Source organism: Mangifera indica, chromosome 19 (genome assembly GCF_011075055.1).
Source record: "Mangifera indica cultivar Alphonso chromosome 19, CATAS_Mindica_2.1, whole genome shotgun sequence".
Taxonomy (NCBI): domain Eukaryota; kingdom Viridiplantae; phylum Streptophyta; class Magnoliopsida; order Sapindales; family Anacardiaceae; genus Mangifera; species Mangifera indica.
Genome location: NC_058155.1, coordinates 10,420,161 through 10,444,759, shown reverse-complemented (window position 1 = coordinate 10,444,759; position 24,599 = coordinate 10,420,161). Strand labels below are relative to the sequence as shown.

Genomic DNA, 24,599 nt, shown 5'->3' with positions numbered 1-24,599 from the left:
ACCTGTAAGGGCTTGAAAAGGAATTCAAACGAAAAATAACTTCATAGCGAGAGCTCTTTGTTCCACCTCTAACTGCAACCCTAAGCTGCAATTGATTGCTTCCAGTATCTGATTTTAAAGAAATGCGCATAGCACCTTCATTACTAACACTGAAAGGTGTGCTCCATTTATATCCGTCGACCCGCAACTGAAATTTAACATTAATTACATCAAGTTGAACATAACTATCATATTTTAAGGAAATCAAATCAAGAGAGAACAATGCTAGACCTTCAACAACTCAACTTTGGCAGAACAATGCCATCTAAAGGGCTTTGGAGGATCAGTAGGATGAATCCATTCCACAAACTGAGAATCACACTGTTGCAGGCAGAGACTAAGACCAACCCTGTTAATAAATAAGGTCTGTGGCTGAAAATGAACAACCTGAACATCAACCAGTTGTAGTTGTTAATTAGTGATCAAATGACCTATCTGCAAATATTAAAATATTATTATTGCTTCTAATAACATATATTTATATGTCATTCGTTAATGCAAATGAAGATCATATGCATTACACAATATGGACTTTCTACAGCCAATATTAACTTTTTATCTCCTTGGACGAGTAAAAAAATTATATTGAAGAAATCTTTTAGTGGTGTGTGTGGAGTTGGCAGTGCAAAAATTGTTCCACAGAAAATTTCTAACTCAGCCTTGTGGTTCATGAAATGGTCAGAAACTCCTAGTCTAAATCATTCCATTCTTCTCCAAACATGACCTCAAACTGGAGGCTGGCAAGGACAATCAGTAAACAAACTTTCCAATCCTATCAGATGGCCAGGGTGATGCATAAACCGAATGTATATCCAAGACAAGAAACAAAAACATAACTGAAATTATGACTCTCTCTTCTGATGATTAAAACAGAGAGAGAGAATAATACATCGATTGTTGATGAAGGATACAGTCATAATACTCTATGCTAAAATATATATATATATATATATATATATATATATATATATATATATATATGTTATAAATTTAGAAACATAATGAGACACTCAACCTTAGTTCTATCTTTGGTCATTTTCAATCTAGCTGAAAGTTTGTAATAAGATCCATCAGAACTGAATGCTGTGACATCAACTCGCTCCTGAAGATAAGTTAAAGCAGCACATAAAAAAAAGAATATAAATAAAAATAATATATATATATATATATATATATATATATATATATATATATATAGAGAGAGAGAGAGAGAGAGAGAGAGAGAGAGAGAGAGAGAGAGAGAAGAAAAGAATCAACAGCCTCAGTTCCCTTCTAACCCCGCAGAAGGCTTAGAGTCAGAGAGGGAGAGAGGAAGTGGAAGGAAAAAATAGAGAAAATAAGCTGGCAATCACCTTCTTTTCCAACTCAAGAAGAGAAATCCCAGGACTGTAAATTTCAGAGCTGCGAATAGCAACAGCAATGCCCACCCTCGAGGATACATATGAATCTTTCTGAGAAGGAAACAGCATAACACCACTGCGACCTGCAGAGTCTTGTGGAGAAAGCATGCTAGGCACTGGACTAGTGTCCTCAATTACTTCAACTACTTGAATGTTTCTTTAGAGCCAGAGTGTCTCCTATCAATTGAGTATGTAGGATTTTTCAAAGTTGTTTTTGCTGACTTAACAGTTCTAGATAGTGACTTAGAATCCATCTCTGCATTGTCAGAAGATTCAATTTCCACAACTCGGTATGCCAAAGGAAGAGACGAATTGTTAGAAATCCAATATGGAACAAAGAACCTTATGGTTTTGGGTGCAACAGTGGATCCCCCCATGTCACTTTCAATATTTACACGCAATCTCCTGCATAACAGACTCATAATGAGGATCATATAATTGAAACCCAAAATATATTCGTGAAAAAAATTACAGGTAGGTGTAAAGTAATCATTTAACCTAAAAGTTTACATTTACAAGAAAAATCTTTAAACTTATCCTCACTAGCAAAGTACACAGATCTAATACAAACCAGAGGCCCACACAGAGCATGAGTGACAATTAAAAACCCAAATTTTAATAACAAATTAATGCAGTGGAAGCATTTAAACACAAGACCACTCAGTTAATTTGGCTTTCATGCCAAACTATTTAATCATTTTACTAAAAGTTTAAATTAATAAATAGGGGCTCAACAATTGTGTTTGAACTTTAACACAAACAAAATTTTGGTTGACAAAAAGCAACGCAAAAATGAAAACATCACATAAAAGACATACAAAAAGATATATCATTTTATGGATTCCCCTTCTCAATATTTCTTTCTTTAAGAATCAAATCAATTATGATTGCATAAATATGAAAATTAGGACATCATATGATCCTTGGATGACCATCAAGAGTGCTTCTTTACAACATTGGAATTTATTGGATTTTTTATGCCATCAAACTAGGAGGAGTGCTCCTTGATTGAATTATATATAAAAACTAAAAAGGAAAATGAATATGATAGTCAAAACAATTTAATGAGTTCAAGTCTAATTTTTGTTCAGATTTACAATTAATATTTGTAATTAGAACTTAAAAAGTAACTTGAAATTACATCTATGCAAAAAACAAAATCTCTTATTTGTTTATAAGTGACAGAAGGTGTGGTATTACTACAGTTAGGGTTGGATTTAAGCTGAGCGGAGCTCGCATATAGTTGAGCTCGAGCTCGACGAGCTCGTGAAAGCCAAGCTCGAACTCGGCTCGACTCGTTTTTCGTTATTAAAACGACGTCGTTTTAATACATATTAGTCAAAACGACGTCGTTTTGTATTAAAATTTTTAATTAAAAAATCAGGCGAGTAACTCGAGCTCGAGCTTGACCGAGCTCAGCTAGGGCCAACTCGTTTCGGGCTCGTCCAAGCCTGGCTCGGTTCGAATTCAGCCCTAAATACAGCCTTTGTGATGATTTAAGCATTCAGCTAGATTCTGAACACTTCCTAACTTTGGCGCTGTGTAATTTTGTGTAATTGAGCAACTCTAAAGCAAGGCCAAGAATCACTTTTACATGAAAAAGAACATGATATCAGACACTGAGTTCTATTTAACTCTGAGGTTTTTCCAGATTATCAGGACCAATGAGATATGAAAAATTAACAATGATCTTCCTGGATGGAGGTTTCTGATAAATTTCCTAAGACTTCAAAGCATTTATGACACTAATACATCTACTAAAAGGTTTTTAATGATTAAAAACCAGTGGATATGCCTTCATCTTAAACCAAACCTCTGAGGAACTCAATAGAGTTCTCTTTCACTTGAAAAAAGGAAAATTGCATTCAGTCTCACCTTTTACCTTGCTGATGGAACATCCAGAATGATGATATGTTTACATTTGAAGAAAGATCCAAAACAAGAACAGGGTCCTGCAGCAAGAAAAGGTTAATAAATTTACGACTCAACATATGAGTACATACAATTTTAAAATGGATTATCACCTTTTCAAGGACCCAACCACCCTGAACAAACAATGTAAGATATAGAGGTCTCTGGACATCTGCTGAATATATATGTGCTTTCCTCCGCGAAGAGATTATTCCATGCTGTCTTTCAATGTTATGCCCTTCTTTTGTTTTTTCCCAGACTGTAAATTCAGCTGGACATGGAAGCCGGTTATCCAGCTTCAAAGGAGAGTTAATAGATATTCTCCAATCATATACTGGAGTATTCAGTTCAGTGTGAAGAACAGATGCATCTGCACTCACACTTAGCCAAATAAGTTTACTTCCAGTACCAGGAGAACAACAAAAAAGTAAATCCTTCTTCTCAAGTTGGTTCAACGTGAATGTGAGATTAGAGAATTTGTTTCCTTGTTTCAATTTACTTTGTCTGTAGAGTGAAACTTGATCCACTAAAGCCTGGTCCTTTCCAAATGAAAAGTTGGAACCAATAGCAACAACACGACCCCATGCATATGAAGGCTCATTATCAACAATAGGAAGAATTTGTAAACACTGGTCCGAACCCTTAAATGTAAATCTCCATGGTAAAGCAGCAGAAGATCCAGGAGTTAAGATAATAAGATCACCCTCCATGTTACTTCCACCTTGATCAGTGACTAGTTGTCTGGTACGGATCCAACACCTTCGCCGCATAACATCATGAGATGATTTCATACGTGACTTGGAAGAGGTTGGAGGCCACTTTAGACTTTCGTGGTCAGGCCCATATGCCCAGCCATCATCATCAACAAACTGGGATTTAGCAACAGTCCATGCTGATGTCCACCGCCATCCATGGGGAAGGGAAGGTTCAAAAAATTCCTTCCAAAGAAAGCAAGACGACTTAAGCATACGCAAACCATTGAATATAAAGAAAGCAGTAAAACTTCCTACAAGAAAAGAAAGCATCATTTCATAAATAGACTCACATCTGATGAATATGAGAAGTTGGTGCACCAACGTCCTGGACCATTATTATAAGAGCCAGGCCTCTTATCACCCCAGCCAGAATTTGGTTGCAAATATTGATTTTCAAAGATCTCTTCCACAATTACGTTACCACTGCTTGTTCTCACAGATTCATTCTTATCATTAACAAATGAAATATGACATACAGATATCCCCAATCTGAATTCTGAATCATTTACAACAGTGACAAGCCCCCTGAAAATTGCATGTTTCTTTCCATTCTTCATTATAGCTTCAATAGCAAAGAACTCATTATCAAATGATTTAGGAACTACTGACAATGGAAGCAATGACCGAATGCTCTTCATAGCATCATCAGGGTGGAGACCAACCCAAAAGCCTACTTCTCCATCCATATGACTCTCAGTACTGACATCCCCATGCAAGCTTGCTATTGTATTCCTCTCAAAATGCATCTTGGAAACAAACAAACGTCCATTTTCCTGCATGTCTTCATCATTATTGGGCTGAACCTGTGAAAAAGAACAATATTTAAAAAAAATTACAATAAAGTCAAAAAATAGAAGAAAAAAGATTGCATGATCGATTACAATTAACATCCATAGTTGACAGGAATTTAAAGAGCTCACCCTTCTCCTCAGTGAGTAAGATAAAATATCCTGAACATCGTATGCTTGATTCAGCATCCTTGCTGACCCTACCTTTTTTAACAAATTAGTGCCATGTCCAACAGGAAAGGAGAGAGCACCAACAACTTCACCTGTACCATCAATAATAAAATTGCCTCAACAAAAAACCAATTCATGAATCATAATTTCAGAAGGAAAAAGCCACAAAGAAAATCAGGAACCCTATTGAAAATCAATGCTGTTTTGTGTTTAACAGCCTGAGAGCAGAAAATCATAGATGAATACATAACCAGCAGTAAGTACCGCTCAACATCATCCAATTCAAGTCAAACTAATCCGAGTAAAAGTTATTTGACGTCAACTGATTTTCCTCTCAGTTGCAATATTCTTTCGATGTGGCTTAGGAAATATATCTAGATAATCTTGATCTACTTTTCTCAATCAATCCTTTCACATGGATCAAAACCTTATCACATCATTACATAAAATTAAAATTAAAAGGTAAAAAGCACACAAATTTGACCTTGAATGGTGTTTGACATTAAGCACAAGAAGAATAATTAAATAAGTCTATATCAAATTAATAGCTCTCTGCAAAAAGACATAAATCAGCCATTTAAGAGAGAAGGGTAGTCAAAATTATAATAGAAAAATCTATGAGAAGAAGACAAAAAACTCTAAAAGAGCGTTTGGTTTGGGTAATGCTTTATTACCAAAATAGATAAACTACCTTAAAGATAGATTACTTAAAATATTATTGGATATAAATTATTATTATGTTTAATAAAATTTGGTAAAAAAAAATATGTATAAATAATTATTGTATTTAATTAAAGGCAATAAAAGAATATTAATAAATTATTTTACTTAAATGTTCTTGAATATAATTATTTTTAAATAATTTTTATATTATTTGTTATATCAATTAAAAATAAATTTATTTTTGTCTCAAAAAATTAATAAATAATAATATAATTATAATAAAATCAAGATTATCTTGATAATCTTTTAATACCGAAGATGAATGTGGTAATTAAATTACCACCTATATTACCTATCACATCAGCATTGATAATAGAAAATTACCGTAATCTTTTATTACTGACAAACCAAACAAAGTAATGTAAATAATAAAAGATAGATTACTAAAGTAATCTTTAAATCCCCGAAACCAAACAACCCCTAAGATGGAGCATGCCACTAACTAATACCTTTCCCAGCTTTTGCTGCAAGGTTTGTCACCTCCACTTCTAACTTAGCCAGACCCTGCAACAGCCAAAATTCAAATATCCCATAATTGTTTAAAACTCCAAAAAATCCATGATGCTAATAGAGGGACAAAAATTTAGACATGCAGACAAAAAAAATATCTGGAGACGAATAATATTTAGAACCTACACATATAAGCTTCAAAGGTAAGCCCAAGAAATGGAAATATAAGCTCAACTTGTCAGATTTTTATTGTAGTATATTTAGACTCCTCCGATGAATCATTATTTTAGTATTCATGTTATTTAGCAAATTAATATTGATGGCAGTTCATTGCCATATGGTGATATTATATTAATAAATGAGTAATAAGGCAGTTCAGAAACATACAAACTAACTTTTCTGTCTTTCAAACTATGTCAACTGAATCAATACTCCTACAAATACTGCCTTTTTAAGCACATTAAGGAAATAAGAGATGCAAAAGAAAGCACACCTTCTGAGGAACTTCAAATATGAAAAGCTCATTCCACTTAGCTGTGCCTTCAACTAGACCATTGAATTCTGAAACTATAGGCTTCACACATTTTGTCCTTGCACTCTGAGGGAAAAGCTTTTGCTGGTCTGACACCTGATTATCAACAACCAGGCGCAAAGCACAGAAGAATTTATGACTATTACCATCATCAATTATGGGTAAACCCTGCAAAAATACAGCAAGTTAGCTACTGATTATAAGGTCACAGTATCAATACTAATGAGTTTAATTGTAGTAAATGATTTTTGACCACAGTACAACCTTGGCCTCAATAATCTGTAGACCAATATAACAGTGTGCCTCCCTAGATTCATCCGCAGTGTTTAACCTGTCTGAAAACCTCGGAGGTGGAATACAGACAGATGCACAGTCACCATGATGTAGTTGGGCAACTGTATCTGGATCTTGTTCAACCTGTTTGATATAAATATCACACCCAAGTCTATTTTCTACTATTACAGTCTTGAAATCATCGACATCCAAAGCTGAGACTGTGGCATCCTCTCCATGTATAAAATGACTACCAGTCTCCTGCTACAACAGTAAGCAAATAAAGCATTAGAATGGAAAATCAACTAATGAACTTCTCAACATGCAGACAAGTAAAAGAAAGCCTATTTGACCTCATGTAATTTCATGGTTTTCTGTTCAAATTCTAGCTGTCTTCTCCATGAAAGAATTGTCTCCAAAAAAGTGTCTATATTTGCAGCACTAACATTTATATTAAGAATAGTGGTTGCAGCAACACGCACTCTCTTCCCAAGACTAGAAGGTGGATGTACAGTGGTGTCATATGTTTCAAATCTTGTAAAGAAAAAAGGAAAAAATATTACTTATAAAAGTGCATTAAATATGTTAAAACAGCTATATCTTCGTTTTTTTACCCATTTCCATTAAAAGCAAATTATGAAATATATACACAGCATATATATTATTTTACTTGAATATTCCATCAAATGGCTCCATCAATGGCTCCCATGATTCTAACTGTGTGTTGAAGGTTGAAGTAGCAATTGAGCAAATCAATGCGGCATTCATTGCCTCTGCCTGACCATGTGTTGCAAGTCTTATATCGGTGATTGTTGTGTCAAATAAAGGTGCCATCTGAAAGGGTCCAAAAACCATTGTAAGAAAGTCGACTGTGCAAACATTAAGGAATAGAGTGCAGTAACTTAATTGAAAACTCCTACCATTCCACACAAGCTATCCAGAACAGTTAGAGAGAAGCGTCTCAGCTTCACCTCAGCAGTTACATTTTCCCGTGTTTTTGGCTTCACAGAATCACAAATAGTGTAAGCCAGTCGGCTTGATGGTTTTTTCATATCAGAACGTGCAAGAAAAGTACAGGCCTATAGACATGAAGGACCAAATTAAGATAATTGTCAAAGCAAGTGAACATTCAAAATTTTGACAACTTTACAACACACAAAACAATATAAAAGCCCAAACTCAAATTGGTGAATTTAGACTATAAATCCTATAAATATTCAGATTCACCTGATTTTCAACTTTCCAAATGCTCCAACACTGAGATGCCTTAGAGCTTGAAGATCTCGAAATGGGCACATCTAGTATATTAGCTTGGTTAACAATATCCATCCTTGGGCAGCAAAATAAATCAATGCTTGGTGTCTCATCTGTTCTGGAGACCACACATCCTAGAGAAGCATAACCAGGAGGCGCAATTGGGTACCAGAAAAAAGCTTCATCAAATCCTCTCCCAACAATATGGGCAACTTTAGTAAATTGCACAGGCTTTGCAGAGATTTCAGGATTGCCGGCCTTAAAAATTATACCCAGATTAGGTGGTTCTAAGCTGAAAATGCAAAAAGGCAATACCATGCATTGATTAATACATAGCTCAAAAGATAATGATAAATAAATCTATTCTAACTAAAATGAAATTTTGAAAGCACCATAGGACAAAAGGTCTGACCCTTCAGTTATGCAGTCCCCCAGAATAGCACAGCCAGTACGTGTTATAGGCCGCCAAATTGAGACTGGCCTGCGTATCTCACTACCTTTGTCCCACCAAAGTCTTTCAAAATGAGGGGTTGACATGTAACTAGTTGCTTTTGAAATTGACCGAATAACATCCCAACCAGATGAATTTGCAGCATCAGTAATTGTTTGCTGATGCCCACATTCATGATCATCAGTTAGACTTGATGCAGACGCTTCAGTAGGCAAAGGCGAATGAATTGAGTTCCACAGGAGAAGATGATTCAGGTCACAACAATTGCCTTTGGAAGGGCATTCAGTTGAAGAATGTGCATAAAATGATCCAAGAACATTGTCTATGCGCCAGAGGGTAAATCCATATGTGAATCTAGGGTTTGATGGGGTACTATATATGCATTCTGAAAATACTGTGGATGTGATAAGGTCAGAACGTAGACAATACACAATGTGATTCAGGGGTGGTTGGTCTCCAATATTTGCTACACAGCCCATGGCAGTGTATCCAGATGGTGCAACAGGCAACCAAAGTGAACAGTCACAAGTAACATCAAAATGACCTTTGATTCCTAGAACACCAGAGAGCAAACCAATGAAATTAAAACCAATAGGTTTACGCACACGTCCATATGTATTACTGACTGCCATAACTGCATGTGAAGGAGGAATAGACCTGACATATTACAAGTATCCAAATAAATAAAGCAACTCAAACAAATAATAAAGAGAACATGTAGTCTCTAACTTATACCACAAATACATTGTAAGTATCCAAAAAATAAAAAACAGTAACAAGGGTCTACAGAAGAGAAATACAGCATCTCACTTAAAACATTAAAGGAAATAAAATTGCAAACAGACATCCACGATAATAACAAGGGTGTATTTTAACAATAACATCCCAATAAGATTGTAGTAGTTCTGAGTTATCAGATTAGAATTTTCATAGATAATATCATATATCTATTTCAGATATATCTTATTAACTAGAATTTATCTTAGATTTTATTATTATTATTTTATATAGACTTATCCTAGTTGGTGATTATTTATCTAGGAGAACTTTATATATAAGCTTGCATTGTAACAATATATATAAATAAAATAAAAAGGGAAAAACCAGTACACTTTCACTGCTTTAATGTTATAAAAGTCAGGTCTCCTAATTGGTCTCAAATAAAGATATGGTAAAAACAGCCATGATGACTAGTCCTAAGGATCCTACTACTGATCCTGCTGCTAGTGATGTACCTTCACTGTCTGAAGCTTTTTCCAATCAGATTGAGGTTTAGCAACCTTTGGCTATGGTTCAAATTAGTATTGATCAAAATGCAGTTCAAATAACACTCCATAAACTGAATGGTATGAACTATTTACCATGCTCTCAATTAATGAAATTGATTGTTCAAGGATGAAGAAAGATAGGTTATTTAACTGGTTTAACTAAGGCACCTATTGAGAATGATCCAACTAATCCAAAATGGGAAGCAAAAAATAGTTCAATCATGTCTTGGCTAATCAATTCAATGGAGACAAATATTTGACAGTTGTACCTTTTCTTTCCGACAACAAAGGATAAATGGGATACCTACTCTAATCTAGGTAATTCTACTCAACTTTTCGAGTTGAAACCAAAATTGAGATAAACAACACAAGGTGCTATGTCAGTAGCTCAGTATTATGGTATTCTAACTAAATTATGAAAGGAGCTAGTATTATTTTGTGATGCAGATTGGAGTTGTCCACAAACTAATGTGAAAGCTGTCAAGATGATTGAGAAAGAAAGAGTATTTGAATTCCTTGTTGGGTTAGACAAGGAACTAGACGAAGTTAGGGGGAAGGATTCAGGTAAAGAAATTTTACCGTCAATTAGAGAAGTTTTTGCTGAGGGAAGGAGAGAGCAAAGCCGAAGTGAGTGGTTCAAGCATCCTTCCAGAATCAGAATCCTCTACCCTAGTGTCTAAAGGGCCAAATACCTATACTACTAATGATCAAAGAAGTAGGAGGAGAGAGTGAGGCTTGGTCTAATCATTATAAACATTCAAACTACACCAGAGCAACCTGTTGAAAGTTGCATGAGAGACCACAAAACTGGAAGATGGGAAGACTTAGTGAAATGAAAGGGTTTCATGCTGGTGTTGAAGAGAGTATACCACTGTCACACCTTAATAACTCAAAACCACTGCCATTTTTGAAGGAACAACTATACCATTTGTATAAACTAATCAGCCAAGCCAATTGTAATGCCAGTGGTTCCTATTCTATTGCACAAACCAATAATGCCCATACAACCCTACATGATCATTATGGGTCAAAAACATCTTGGGTAATAGATTCAGGAGTCTCTCACTATATATCAAGTAACTCACGGGTGTTTATTTATTACAATCCATGTTATAGAAATCTCAAAGTTAAAATTGCTAATGGATCAATGTCAAGTGTACCAGGAGAAAGGACTATTCAAATTTCAAAAGACCTTTTCCTGCATTCAATTTTGCATGTCCCTAACCTATCTTGTATCCATTAGTAAATTGACTAAATTACTGAATTGTATTGCTGAATTTTCTGCTTCTAGTTGTGAATCTCATGATCTAGACTTGAGGAGGATGACTGACAAAGCTAAAGAATGAAAAAGACTATAGTACTTCGAGACAAGCCAAACATCCATGTGTAATTTTGTTCCTCTAATTAGTAATCAGGAAATTTTAATGTGGCACCATAGATTAGGACACCTTAGCTTCTTTTATTTGCACATATTGTTTCCTACACTGTTTAGAAATAATTTTTTTTTTTTAATGTGAGATTTGTCAATTTGCTTAACATACTTGGTTCTCTTATCCTGTCAATCCTATAAAAGTTCATATCCATTTGAATTAGCACATAATGATATTTGTGAACCATCTAGAGTCCCTAACCCTATTGGATCAACGTGGTTCATCACATTCATTGATGACCACACAAGACTATGTCGGGTATACCTAATGAAGGACAAATTTGACACATGTCAGATTTTTCAAGTCCTCCATGCTATGATTATGACACAATTTTAAACTAAAATTCAAGTACTTAGGACAAAGAATGGTAGGGAATATTTCAAGTCAATCTTAAGAAGCTATTTAATAAGAAATATTATTATCCACCAAAGTTCTGGTGTGAACACACCATAATAAAATGGTGTGGCTGACAGAAAGAATAGACACCTTCTAGAGGTGTCTCGTGCCTTAATGCTCTATAAGTGTTTTTGTCCATTTATACATAACTTTTTGGTCTCTAAAGTTGTCACATGTTTTGAATCACGACCATATTTTCCAAACACTCCTCTTCAAAGGGAGCAAAACTCCTATGCCATTACCAATGTTATCATCTTGACATGCGACACCATCAATAAAACCTGAAAATTTAGTACCTACAAGATCTAAAAGTTTAGAACCAAGGGGAGGATTGACTAAAACAATCAGGTTTAAAGGTCTATTCTCGAAGGTGTGAAACTGAAAGTATTATACCTACTAATGACACTCATGGTCAATCACCTCAACTTAGACAACCTGAATCACAAGAGAAAATAATGTATGAGTTGTAGCTAACACAATCACAAGGTACAAATTCTTTAGCTCCCAAAAATTTTGTGGTTAATGATAGTATTTATCTACCAATTGCTCTTAGGAAAGGTGTTAGATCTTATACTTTACACCTTATTTCCTAGTATGTATCCTACAATAAGCTATCTTCAGGGTTTTGTGCATTTTCTTTTGATGTATCAAGTGTAGAATCATAAATAGAAGAAGGTTGTATTGGAGAAAATGAAAGCCTTAGAGAAGAATAAGACTTGGGGACTAGTGAGTTTACCTAGAGGGAAAGAGATTGTAGCCTACAAGTGTGTATTTATTGTGAAACATAGAACTGATGGTTCTATTGAGAGATATAAAACCCGATTAGTCGCTAAAAGGTTTACTCAAACATATGGGGTAAACTATGAGGAGACTTTTGTACTTGTAGCCAAGCTAAATTCCATTAGAGTGTTGTTGTCCCCAACTACAAATATAAATTGGTTTTTGCAACAACTAAATGTTAAAAATACTTTTTTAAATGGTAACTTAGCCGAGGATATGTACATGAGCTTATCACTAAGATTTGACGGAAATAACATTGGTAGTATGGTTTATAAATGGAAGAAATCGTTACATTGTTTAAAACAACCATCTAGAGCATAGTTTGACAAATTCAGTAAAACTATTAAGAGCTATAGTTTTACTCAAGGGCAGGCTGATCATATTGTCTTCTTTAAATGTATGAATGATAAAACACAATTCTAATAGGATATATGGATGGTATATAACAGGAAATAATCTAAGGAAATGGAGCAGATGAAGAAGGCACTTGCCATGGATTTTGTTATTAAGGACCTTGGGCATCTAAAATATTTCCTATGTATGGAAGCTGCTAGAAGTAAAAAGGGGAATTGCAGTTTTACAAAGAAAACATATCCTAGATTTGCTACAAGAGATTAAGATGTTTGGTTGTAAACCTAGTGCTAATTTATTTGTTTCACACAAGGCAAATATTGTCTTTGCTATGAATGTGGTGAGCCAACACAAAGCATTTCAAGGCTACGAATTGAATCTTGCAATATTTAAAAAAAAAAAAACTCTATGTTAAGGCTTGTTTTCTGGGAAAAACATTGATTGAAAGATTGAAGCATTCATAGATGCCGACTAGGCAAGATCAATAAATGATAGAAGGTCAAAATCAAGCAACTACACCTTTGTTTGGGGAAGTTGGTAACTAGGAGGAGCAAGAAACAAACTGTGGTGGTTAGAAGCAACACATAGGTTGAATTTTGGGCAATGGCACAAGGTATATGTGAATTGATGTGGTTGAGGAGGCTTATGGTAAAACTTAAAATTAATGACAAGGAACCTATGAAGCTCTACTGTGACAACAAGACATTTATCAGTATTGCACATAACCCAATGCCTCATGATAAAACCAAACATATGGAAATTAACTGACATTTTATCAAAGAAAAGAAAAAAGAGAAACTTGTGTATTGTTTACTTGATACTATTCAACAGATAACTAATATTCTGACCAAAGGATTACCTAGACAAATTTTTGATAATCTAATGTCTAAGCTAGGGATAGTGATATTTTTGCACCATATTAGAAGTTTTAAATTCTCATATTAGATTTTTCATAGATGATATCTATTCTCTATTTAAAATCAATCTTATTAAATAGAATTTATCTTATCTTATATTTTGTTTTTGATATAGATTTATTCTAGTTAATGATTATCTATCTAAGAAAATTTTATATATTAGCTTGCATTGTAACAGTATATATGTGAAATAAAAAGAAAAAAACAATGAGCTTTCACTGCTTATAAAGATTACATATCATCATATCAACTCAAACTAAAGAGAATTATGTGAATTAAAATCACAAACGGAAATAAACCATTTTTACTACAAAAAGGACAGAATTTCTATAGGAAAAAGTTAAAAAAGTTAGAAGAACATAATCTCCCACTTATCTTCATCTCACCTTGACGTCACGCAATCTCCAAGTATAACATAATTTGAAGGAGCTTTAGGCCTCCATATTGTAAGGTTGTTACTAGACCCATTTTCTGCAAATACATAGTAAAATTTTGGTTAGTTAAAACTAAAGAATTTGGTTTAGATTAAGTCAGACGATTTCCTTAGCCATACAGCAAACATAGCTAAATGAAAGCCTATAGTGACTCTAAGAATATAGCAATGTTAACAGTAAGACAAATCATCAAATTATTCTGATAAAGTTGAGTGGAAAATGACCTTTTGGAGACATCCAAATCTGGTCAAAGTTGGTACATGAAGCGAGGGGAATAACATTTCCAAATTGCAAAGCTGTGGTCACCTGGCTATGAAGATTAAGTAGAAGAGAAAGGGCACTCAAAGAAAGACAAATACATATATCAGTTGATATTAAAGACATTTTCGTTTTCTTTTTAACAGAAGTGTATCCAGTGGAAATATCCACTGGGTCAAGAATAATCAAACCAGAACCAGCCTCAATGGTCAAATCCTTCACAAGGGCACGAATCCAAGTATCATTTTCTTTTGATGCATACCTGCTCCAAGGAAAACAAGGCTATTAATATCTTAGTCTTACATATCATCACAATGAAGGCATGTAGAAATAAACATTTAACCATGAAAAGTTGAAATTTATCTAAAGGAAGAGGGGAAAATCATAGTCATTACTAGACCGAATGGGAGAAAGAGCAGGATGTATGCATCCAACACCAAAATCCAAGTGGAAGTACAAACCAAGAAAGATGAGAACTGATCTTATAAACCAGTTTCCACATAGAACTTCATAGTTTTCAGTGAAAAAGATCTAGTCAAAAGCATAACTTTTATATGATAGTACATGGAAAACAAAAGTTCAAATAGAAGTACCCATAAACAAAAAGAAAGTAATAGATATTAAATTAAATTCGAAAAAAAAAATTACATTACATTCCAAGTGTGCCAAATTCAAAAAGGAGAACTAGAAGTTAACAAAAAGATGCAACAAGCTAAAGTGGCCAATCTTACATGAAGCTCACGTCCATTTTAGCACATAGAAGCTTTTCACTGTACGAGGAATCATCCAAAGAGGACTTTGTACCATCATAGAAAATTAATTCAGGAGAGACCACCTAAAGGGAGAAAATTTTAATTTAAAATATATAATCATCCAGACAATAAAACTAAGAATCACAAAAGATATTAGTACATTTGGCTAAGTACTACTATTAAAATTAAGCTTGAATACTAAAGAACCTAAAAAGATTATAAGAAAGTCCAAATATACAATTTCTTCCATTTTTTTTTTAAATTGAAGAAAGGTAAAAGAAATGCAAGGTTCAAGATTTTACCAAAAAATATACAGTAACAAATAATATTCATCCATGAGAGTTCACCTGGGCTTCGAAAGTCAAACTTTGGATCACATTTGAGTCGCTTTGGGAATATGAAGACACAATAGAGGTATCAGAAGATTCATGCATGTGATCCAGATTCTTCTTGTCATCATCAGATGACAAATTACCCAGAACCAAGATGTCAACACCGTCTTCTACAGCAACTGAGTAGCTGCTATCATTACTCAAGTATGTATAATTCCTCAAAAGGAAACCATTCTGTCAGAGAAAAACATCAAAAATAATAATACAAACAATTAGATAGCCGGAAAATACAACCAGTATTAAGTAAATGTTGCTAATGCCAGTTTTAAGTAGGGACCAAAATTTGGTGATCCTATTTGATAAAAAAATAAAAATATTCTAGAATATATGAGTCAAGATAAGTGCAGACAAAGATATTGTCCAAACAAACTATAAAAACATGAGCCAACAACAAGAAACAATATATATAAACTTGGAAAGAAGAAAGTATGCATGCCTCAATTTTGACATTAACAAACCGCAATCTCTTGCCACGTCCAATGATTATAATTGGTCGATATTTTGATGATTGGAAATCCTTCATATGTTTTTCTGCACTTAAACAAATAATCTTTCCACAACCATCATATATATATTCATCCACACCAACTGCATCAGCAACTAACTGTCTACTTGGAGACAAATGTACCACATCTTCACTCTGTGTGTAAACAGGTTCAGAGAGTACTATGCTATTGCTTCTACTAATAGGATCATTCTTAGGATCCATTGCTTCATCTCTTCCAGTTATTGTTCCCAAAGATGGCACAAAAAACTCACCAACAGCGAGTAGGGAATCCGGAACAACTAGGACACGAGGCTGCTGAATCCGAACCACATATGATAGAGAGGATGATCGCCATCTATAGTCCATCAACAACATTGTAGAAACAGGTACTTCTATGTCCAAGTCAACTTCAGAATTAGGTCTCTTAAAACTTCTTTTATTTGAGAAAAGGGGTACTTTCCCACTAAAGAGCTGTTTGGAAGCATCAGTTGATGATCCAAGCATCAGACGCATTTCAGGTTTTGTACTAGGGCGAATGTCCATGATTGAAAACTTAGGAATTGTAACATAGAGATCTGTTTCAGATAATGAAGTCATCCGATATGACACCCAAAGTCCTTCTAGCTGAAAGAGTTAAGAGATAAAAACCTAAGTAAAGCCAAACAATATTTTAAATAAAGAGCCTCATTCTCATTTATGAAGAAAAAAGAACATTTGAAATAAACAATAAATTTAATAGCTAGATACTTGTAATTTAAATATGTAATATTGATTAAAAATAAGTTAGTTAGTGGTTATTTAAATTGTAACATTTGCCAAAAACAAATAAGAACTGAGCTCAAACAAACAAAAATACTCACAACAACATGAGCCAAAGGTGACTCCTCAGTAATGCCAGTGCACAACTCCAAAAGGGCATAGTCAACTTCAATTGCCATTATCGTAATACTATGGGACAGTAGCATTTGACTATTCAAATTGACTTTATCAACCAACAAGCGCATGGTGTCACTAGAATCAGATTTGCTGCCACGGAAACTTGGAGGAAGATTTGGAGCCTCATTTAAATTCATATATGTACAATTTAAAATAACATCATATTCTTTGTCAGACATCACACCATGCAAGGAACCAACCTGCTCAAAAATAAGCCCAAAAGAATCAAGTGAACCAATACTTTCTAACCCTTTAAAATTAGAAGACAAAAGGCTAAATTTATCCCACAAAAAACTGTTTAGACCAAAAAAATTTTAAATTACTTTGGAACTGAGGAAGGAACACTAAAGTTCATTCATATATAATAAGACAATCATGCAGCTCATAATTTTCAAGCACACAACCATCACAAACATCAGCACCACCCACCAAAGGGGTGATTAAAATTTCTTCAGTTTGAAATGCAAAAGTATATAGCTACGGGTCACAAAAAAATTTCAGGCATATAAATACCTTAACTTCAAGACAAAATGTTGGGACTTTCCTAAAAACATCCCTCAAACTGCGACGAACAAAAATATCAAGTCCTTGCCCATCCTGTATCATTGGTTTACCTAAAGAACCATTGAGTCCTACAGACATGTTGATCCCCATAATCTGCATGTATAACCTGGAGTGATATATAATTCTTAATTAGAAAAATGAAATTCCAAAAAAATCTTGGAAAGATCTACCTCAGCATGAAGAACATCAATATGGACAGCTGAAGGATCCTTCTCTGAGCTTCCATGCCAATTTATTTCATTTGTCACCTTTAGGTGGCCCAAATCAAGTTGAACAAAACTGCATGAATGATCAAAGCATAATAAAGGTTAATAAAATCCATCTAGTTTAAATCAGATGCGCAAATTTATTCCAGTTAAGGAGCAACACATCTAACAACTTTTTTTAATGGTAAAAAACTGAACAGAAAGATGTATGGATCTAACAGCCTTCAAGTAGTTAAATTCAAAGCCTCTCTGAAAAAAAGTTCAAGAGAAAGAAGCTTTCTCATTTTTAAAAAAAATAGGAACACCCTTAATTGACTCATATAACAAATGAAGTCTACCAGCCTATTTGTTTTGAAGAAAGGAAGGCCAACTATAATTACATTGAATTAGAGGGAAGGTTGTCTACTCAAGGAAGGAAAAATAATGAACCAATCAACGAAGGAAACTATATAAAATAAGAAGGTTTTCTACAATAAAAAGCAAGAAGTAAAAGCAGATATAAAATTCATGCGAATTATTTATGTCCATAGCAAATATACACATCCATTAAAGCTTGTTGCAAATTAAAATAATTTGTATCTAATAATTCAGCAAATACAAGATAGAAGAGGTTATGTACAGTAAACAATAAGAAATTAGTCTGATGCTAATGAAATCAAGTAAAGCTTATATGGAAGTTTCAAGTTTTCACGAGATAAAAATGTCTTTATCTGCAAGATCTGTAGGAAAAGCTATTTCTATACGTGAAACTGTGAAAATCTAAGATACTCAAGTAGGTATCATATATTTTTTTCGGTTTATTAAAAAAAAGATAAAAAATTGCATCATATAACAAGAATTAGAGGGAAATGCACTAACTCTTTGCTCAATGAATTCCTAGGAACAATAATTATAGGAGTGTCAAGCGAGAGGTCCAGCTTCAATGCAGTAGCTCCATCCATCTCATATTTATTTATCAACCACTCAAAGCCACCAACTTTATCAACAAGTTTTATAACTTCTTCAGAATGTGGCGTAGCAAGTTCCATAAAGTAAGCAGATATCTAGAGAAGTATGCTTCCACCAAGTTAATTATAAACTCAGTTTTAAGTAAACAAAAGATCCAAGAAAAATAACAAGTAGTATTTAAATTCTAACAGTCAAACCACCAAGAGTTAGAATTTTATGAAACCATTTAAAAATAACAACTCAAACTGCATTTATTAGTTAAGCAATCTTTAGAGAGTTGAAATAATTAGAAAACATTAACCATAAACAAAGTTGTTTAGATAGTTGACTGTTACTAAAAAAGCCTAACAGCAGCTCTCTCTCTCTCTCTCTCTCTCTCTATTCCTGTCTGCAACCCAATAGAGTAGCATAGCTCTCTTTGATACTGGTTAAAATATTTACAAGTTGTCTTCTCACATACCTCCTGGACAAATCTGTAGAGGAAAATAATGCGAACGCCTAAGAGCCGACCAGACAAGCTGTAGTCATATCCCTCATAATTGTCATCACCCGCATTGTAAGAATCAAATTTGAACTGAAAGGAATAAAAAAAACAGGTACAGGACTTTTCAAAGTACAATGTAAAGGCAAACAACTACATAAGATATAAGAGTTTGCAACTAGTCATTCAAAAAAGTGAATCCTAAGCGTATCAAGGTCAATATAGCATCAAACATTACTCTCAAGCTTGTACTGAAATAATGTAAGTAGAGCATGTATAAATAAAACATAATAGTTTATTATGTACAATATTATTAAAATATGTGTGTATATACATATGTACACTGCCCCATTCCAAATTGTTTACTCACATTTAAAGTCAACTCATTTTCTTTCTACTTTTTTTTTTTTTTAACTTGTACTACAAAATATTCTCCAAGGGCAAAAATCAACACCAATTAAGATCTGCTCAAATGCAATATATGAATTCCCCAAGAAATTTAAATTTCTAAAAGGGTCAAACAATTTCAGAAGGATGGATTATATAGCTTAATATTCTTAGCAAGCATCAACACAAACACTACATCAAACACAATAATTAAATGTCCCTATAATCATGCTGGAGTTCAATTTGTTAAAAAATGCATTAGCACTGAAAAGCTCAAATAGTTTAACAAAATCTTTAATACCCATACACCAAGTGGCCATCAAAAAATTGACAAGTTTACCTTGATAAGGGATTCAACGCCAGGATTGCATATATCACAAAGCCAACCATAACAGTGATCTGTACCGAGAGACATATCACAAAGTCTGAAATTTCCCAATGTTCCTTCAATAGAGATGGAACTTGGGTAGACCTATTAAAAATAAATCAAGTCAGAGAGCAAAAACAAAAGGAGTCAATCCAGAAAATAATAGTGAGATTTCATTTCACCCTTAAAAACAAACAAAACACAGATCTAAAGTCAGAGACTAAATTTTGCTATAGCAAAGGAATATGCATTACAGGAATTACAGCATAGAAACAGAAAAGAAGATGATGACAAGATCCTCAGTACCTTAAGGTCAAATAGGAAACTTTCTTGCACAAATATAGCAAGTTGAGAACCATCCTCCTTGTTCAGAAATATAGACACGCTATCGAAATTCGTGGTTAAATAAAACACCACACGATCTTTACCATAACCCAACAACCCCTTAACATGCCCATTTTCTTCTTTCTTTACACTGTTGATCAAAGATTTCTCATCTGAGCTTTTACTCTTGTCCGTATCATTCACCACATAATTAACAGAACTTAGATCAAAACCAAAACCAATTAAAGCAACAACAGCAGGTCTGTTGCAAAACAAGTCTAGTTTGGACATGCGAACACTCATCTGAAAATTTTCGATTGAATAGATTACCAAACAATATTAATAATTGAAGTGACAATAAAAATGAGTATAGTCTTGGAAACATAATCTGAAGTCCAGAATGCTTGTAAAGGTACCTGCATATCTATACCACAATAATGAGGAGAACTGGAACTCCTCATTGAGAAGGCAACAGACACAAAATCCAAACTCTCACCACCTTGTGCCTCATAAAATATCTCACTTGAAATGCCCCTTCCTTGAATTAAATCATTTTCATGAATTAAGGCTTCAGCTGACTCAAATTCACCAGAATGATTCATTCCGTCAATCATGCTACTCTGAGATGTATCCGCTTTTGATGTATACAAATCTGTATCTGTTACAGATAGAAATTCTTGCAAGGCATCTGTAAAAATATCATCCTCCTCTGTATGTACAACAGAAATCTCCTCCTCATGGGTATCAAAGGGGGCATCAGGAGTAAGTAAATCATCCTTTCTCAGTACGGAACATGCTAAGTAATGCGGATTTGTAGATTGACTGTCCTGAAGCTCATCTTTAACTTTAAAAGAGTGCAGCTTCATCTTTATCCCTAGGTCTCCATCCAAACTAATTAAGTGCACCTGTACAACAATATTGTGTAATGTTTACAGCAGTGAATAAAAAATAAGAATTGCAAGTACACAGTATACATGGTTAATAATGCAACAATAAGTTAACAGAGACAGTGAATAAAAAGCCAAAAAACTCTCAACTTAATGAAGGATCAAGTCAACCAAAACATGGAGAGAAGCCAAGGCAAGAGCATAGAGAGGAGCCAAGGCAAGAGAAAGAAAGCACGGAAAAGAGGAATTCAAAAAAAGAGAGCAAGAAAAAGTTGGTTGAAAGTTTGAGGACAGGATCTGCTCGCCACAAACCTGCAACCACTCGCCGCAGCACCATTCCAGCCAAGTTGTTTGGAAGATTTCAAGTTTCGTAAGGATTTTGTGAGTCCTAAGAGGTTCCAATGTGATTGAAAAGATGTTTGTTTCTTTTCGTCTTGTTAAACAATATTAACATAACTAATGTCTACATCAATGAGATCATGGCCCATTCAGCACTTGTTCAACATCACAACTTCTGTAAGCAAACATGGAGATCTACAGGTAGCAGTCATATGTAGGTAACATGTGTTGGAGCAAAAAGAAACATTCTATGTTGCAAATCACAGACTTCATCAAAGTATTCAAGCCTTAAACTTACACTAGGAAAAAGGGAGGTGAAAATTTCTTGAAATTACAGATTGTATTGCTTCCTTGAATACAGGGACACAACTACTTCATTCATTTCTAAACAGGCCCTACTTTCTTGATTTAACTTACACATGAATCACTTATTAAGGATCCAGTTATAGGTCTACTATAGCCACAATAGATTTTGACAGACATTTACAGCATATATAAGAACATTATATGGTCCCAAAAAAAAGCCACTTGCCCAATTTTATAATTTATTTATAAGATAGGGAGAATCGAAAATAAAATCTCCTGATCAGCTTGATCATATAGATTGTTAAGTAATCATTGAACCTAAAAGCTGTAAATATATAGCAACAGGCAATGCTATTTATATTCCAACAAAGAAAACACAAAAAGTAGTTACACAAACCTTTCCCCCATCAGCAAGAACCTCAAGAATCATAGTCTCTTCAAGTTTCTCATCTACTTTGTCTCCACTCTGCATAAAACCATGAACAAATAGATCTTATTATGATGAAAAACCTCAAAGGTAAACTAATCAGTTAGCTAAATATCCATGCCCATGTATGAGAATTTGGAGATAATCCTTAATGATATATATATATGTTTCTTCTCAAAAAAGAAAAGAATTTGGAGGTAATCCCGGCAAAATAATTCACCATACACATATCCAGCACCAAAGAAATGGCTAACCTTTCCATATATAAATAACTTTGTTTCCACCAAGGCCCCATCAATGACAAGGTCCGCTGTTTTCAAATTTGTTCTCTGGTGTTTGTTAAACTCAGATACAACATCATTTTTTTTCATAAGTACATCATCTGTTGGAGGAGCCTGCAGAAAGAATATATATGCTAATTTCCAACAATCACAAATGAATAATTTAAAAAGTTCATAAAGATATTAGAGAAAGTATGATACAGATGCTTGATATGTGGCATGCATAAGTTCTTTCAGCCAAATTGCCTTCTCCCTCTCCTCCCGGAACTTTATAATCAAGGTACTAGAAGATTCCAGAGCCTGCTGAAATAATCTCATTTATTACATAATAACCTTATGATAAATTGGAAGGAAGAATCCACTTTCTAGCACTATAAAGAAAATGCATATGTCCCTCAGTATCAAAAAATGCAAAGATAAAATCTCCATAAGAAGACATGATCTTAAAAACCCACAATAATAAGATTTGGAAACAATCAATCATGTTAAAATTTAAAAAGTTTAGTGCCATTGGCAAATAAATGATTGATATTTGCCAAAAAAAAGAAAACAAATTAAGACAAAAAATAACATTTTGAAGACAACTATAACAAGTGAACTTGTTAAGCATAATATTCATGTATCATACCTTACAGAAAAGATACATCAAATGACAAGTAATATTTTCTTGTGTTTCACTATTGGTTAAGACTGATATACTTCTCTGGCAGTGGTGATGAAGAGCTGGTACTATTAGAGATACTGTGTGTATAGATTTTTGTTTTAAGAACCCAGAAGGGAAGGAAGTTGATTTTTTGTGGCCTAGAGTTTGATTCTTAGCATCATAATGGGTTTCAAAGTCACATTAGTTTCAACATAATTCCTTTTTTTTTAAATTGGGATGTATTTTTGGTTGAGCATGAAGTTACTCATTATTTTTGTTCTCAGGTTTTAGCAGTTGACACCAGGGCTTCGTATTTCTATTTTTTTATATTTGATGACACTGGGGCTACAGTTATTCCTTTGTATTTTTCCTCTCCTTTAAAACTTTAGTTAAAGCAGCAAATATTTTCTTCTGTTTTACTTTCTTCGATACAAGAAAGAAAACAACAGTTTGCATTTTTTTTTTTTGAGATAAACGGAAACCCTGCACGTATTTGTTAAATAGATAAACCCGGGGTATAGTGATCAGACCCACAACTATTATGTCAAATAAGTCAAGGTTTCACATATATGACGGTGGCTCGAACCCTGACCTTTACCTTAGAAATTTTAATAATCCACCAATTTTGTTAACCCTTGAGGTTAGCAAGAGTTTGCATTTTGTATGCCTAGAAAAAATAGAAATCTAGGGAGAGCTAATCTTTATTTTTCTGAATCACTCTACGCTTTCCCTCCAACTAGGGAAAGCACCTCTACCTATTTCAATTAGTTTCAACAACCCAATGATAAGTAAGAACAATTTAGTTATAACCACTCAAAATGACTGTGATGCAGATGATTGAACACCATAAACACACATAAACCAACAAGGCTTACCTTCTGGCTATCCATTCCTCTGAAACTTACAGCAATACAAAATGGTGAACCACCAATATTTGTTGGTGGAACCTCAAACACATGCCTACCAGCCATACTGCATCGTCCACAAATAAATTTTAGACTTGAGACAACCTTTAAATAAGAAATTCCAGAATGGGACAAGTAGCACAGCCAGAAAACAATTTTTAAAGATAATAATACTAGTCTCAATTGCCCAATAATTAGCAGCTGGATAGATATCAACTGGACAGAAACACAAGGGAAAGAAGCCAGGAGGAACCTCAAGTATCGCTGGTAGCTCTGGGATTTCTCAGATTCCAAGACATAGAGATATAAACCAGATAAGACAAGAAAACAGGGTTGCCACGTAGCAACAGAATTGCCAATCCCCTAGATCAAGTTAATATGCAACA

General features: G+C 34.1%; 1 protein-coding gene across 1 annotated transcript in view; it reads right to left on the bottom strand.

The window, feature by feature from the left end:
* Positions 1 to 24,599, bottom strand: part of LOC123203221 — a 41,225-nt gene that overhangs the window by 7,443 nt on the left and 9,183 nt on the right. The window contains 35 exon segments of the mRNA XM_044619492.1: positions 3 to 187; positions 271 to 426; positions 1,055 to 1,141; positions 1,392 to 1,600; positions 1,603 to 1,844; positions 3,315 to 3,391; positions 3,464 to 4,288; positions 4,396 to 4,908; positions 5,026 to 5,156; positions 6,237 to 6,291; positions 6,731 to 6,937; positions 7,034 to 7,303; positions 7,396 to 7,576; positions 7,713 to 7,876; positions 7,963 to 8,121; positions 8,270 to 8,588; positions 8,709 to 9,404; positions 14,276 to 14,360; positions 14,548 to 14,843; positions 15,313 to 15,416; positions 15,681 to 15,899; positions 16,162 to 16,836; positions 17,073 to 17,348; positions 17,662 to 17,805; positions 17,883 to 17,991; positions 18,777 to 18,961; positions 19,327 to 19,440; positions 20,075 to 20,206; positions 20,408 to 20,728; positions 20,842 to 21,330; positions 22,355 to 22,423; positions 22,639 to 22,779; positions 22,867 to 22,965; positions 24,184 to 24,280; positions 24,467 to 24,576. Of these exon segments, the coding sequence (XP_044475427.1) occupies positions 3 to 187; positions 271 to 426; positions 1,055 to 1,141; positions 1,392 to 1,600; positions 1,603 to 1,844; positions 3,315 to 3,391; positions 3,464 to 4,288; positions 4,396 to 4,908; positions 5,026 to 5,156; positions 6,237 to 6,291; positions 6,731 to 6,937; positions 7,034 to 7,303; positions 7,396 to 7,576; positions 7,713 to 7,876; positions 7,963 to 8,121; positions 8,270 to 8,588; positions 8,709 to 9,404; positions 14,276 to 14,360; positions 14,548 to 14,843; positions 15,313 to 15,416; positions 15,681 to 15,899; positions 16,162 to 16,836; positions 17,073 to 17,348; positions 17,662 to 17,805; positions 17,883 to 17,991; positions 18,777 to 18,961; positions 19,327 to 19,440; positions 20,075 to 20,206; positions 20,408 to 20,728; positions 20,842 to 21,330; positions 22,355 to 22,423; positions 22,639 to 22,779; positions 22,867 to 22,965; positions 24,184 to 24,280; positions 24,467 to 24,576 (8,141 nt within the window).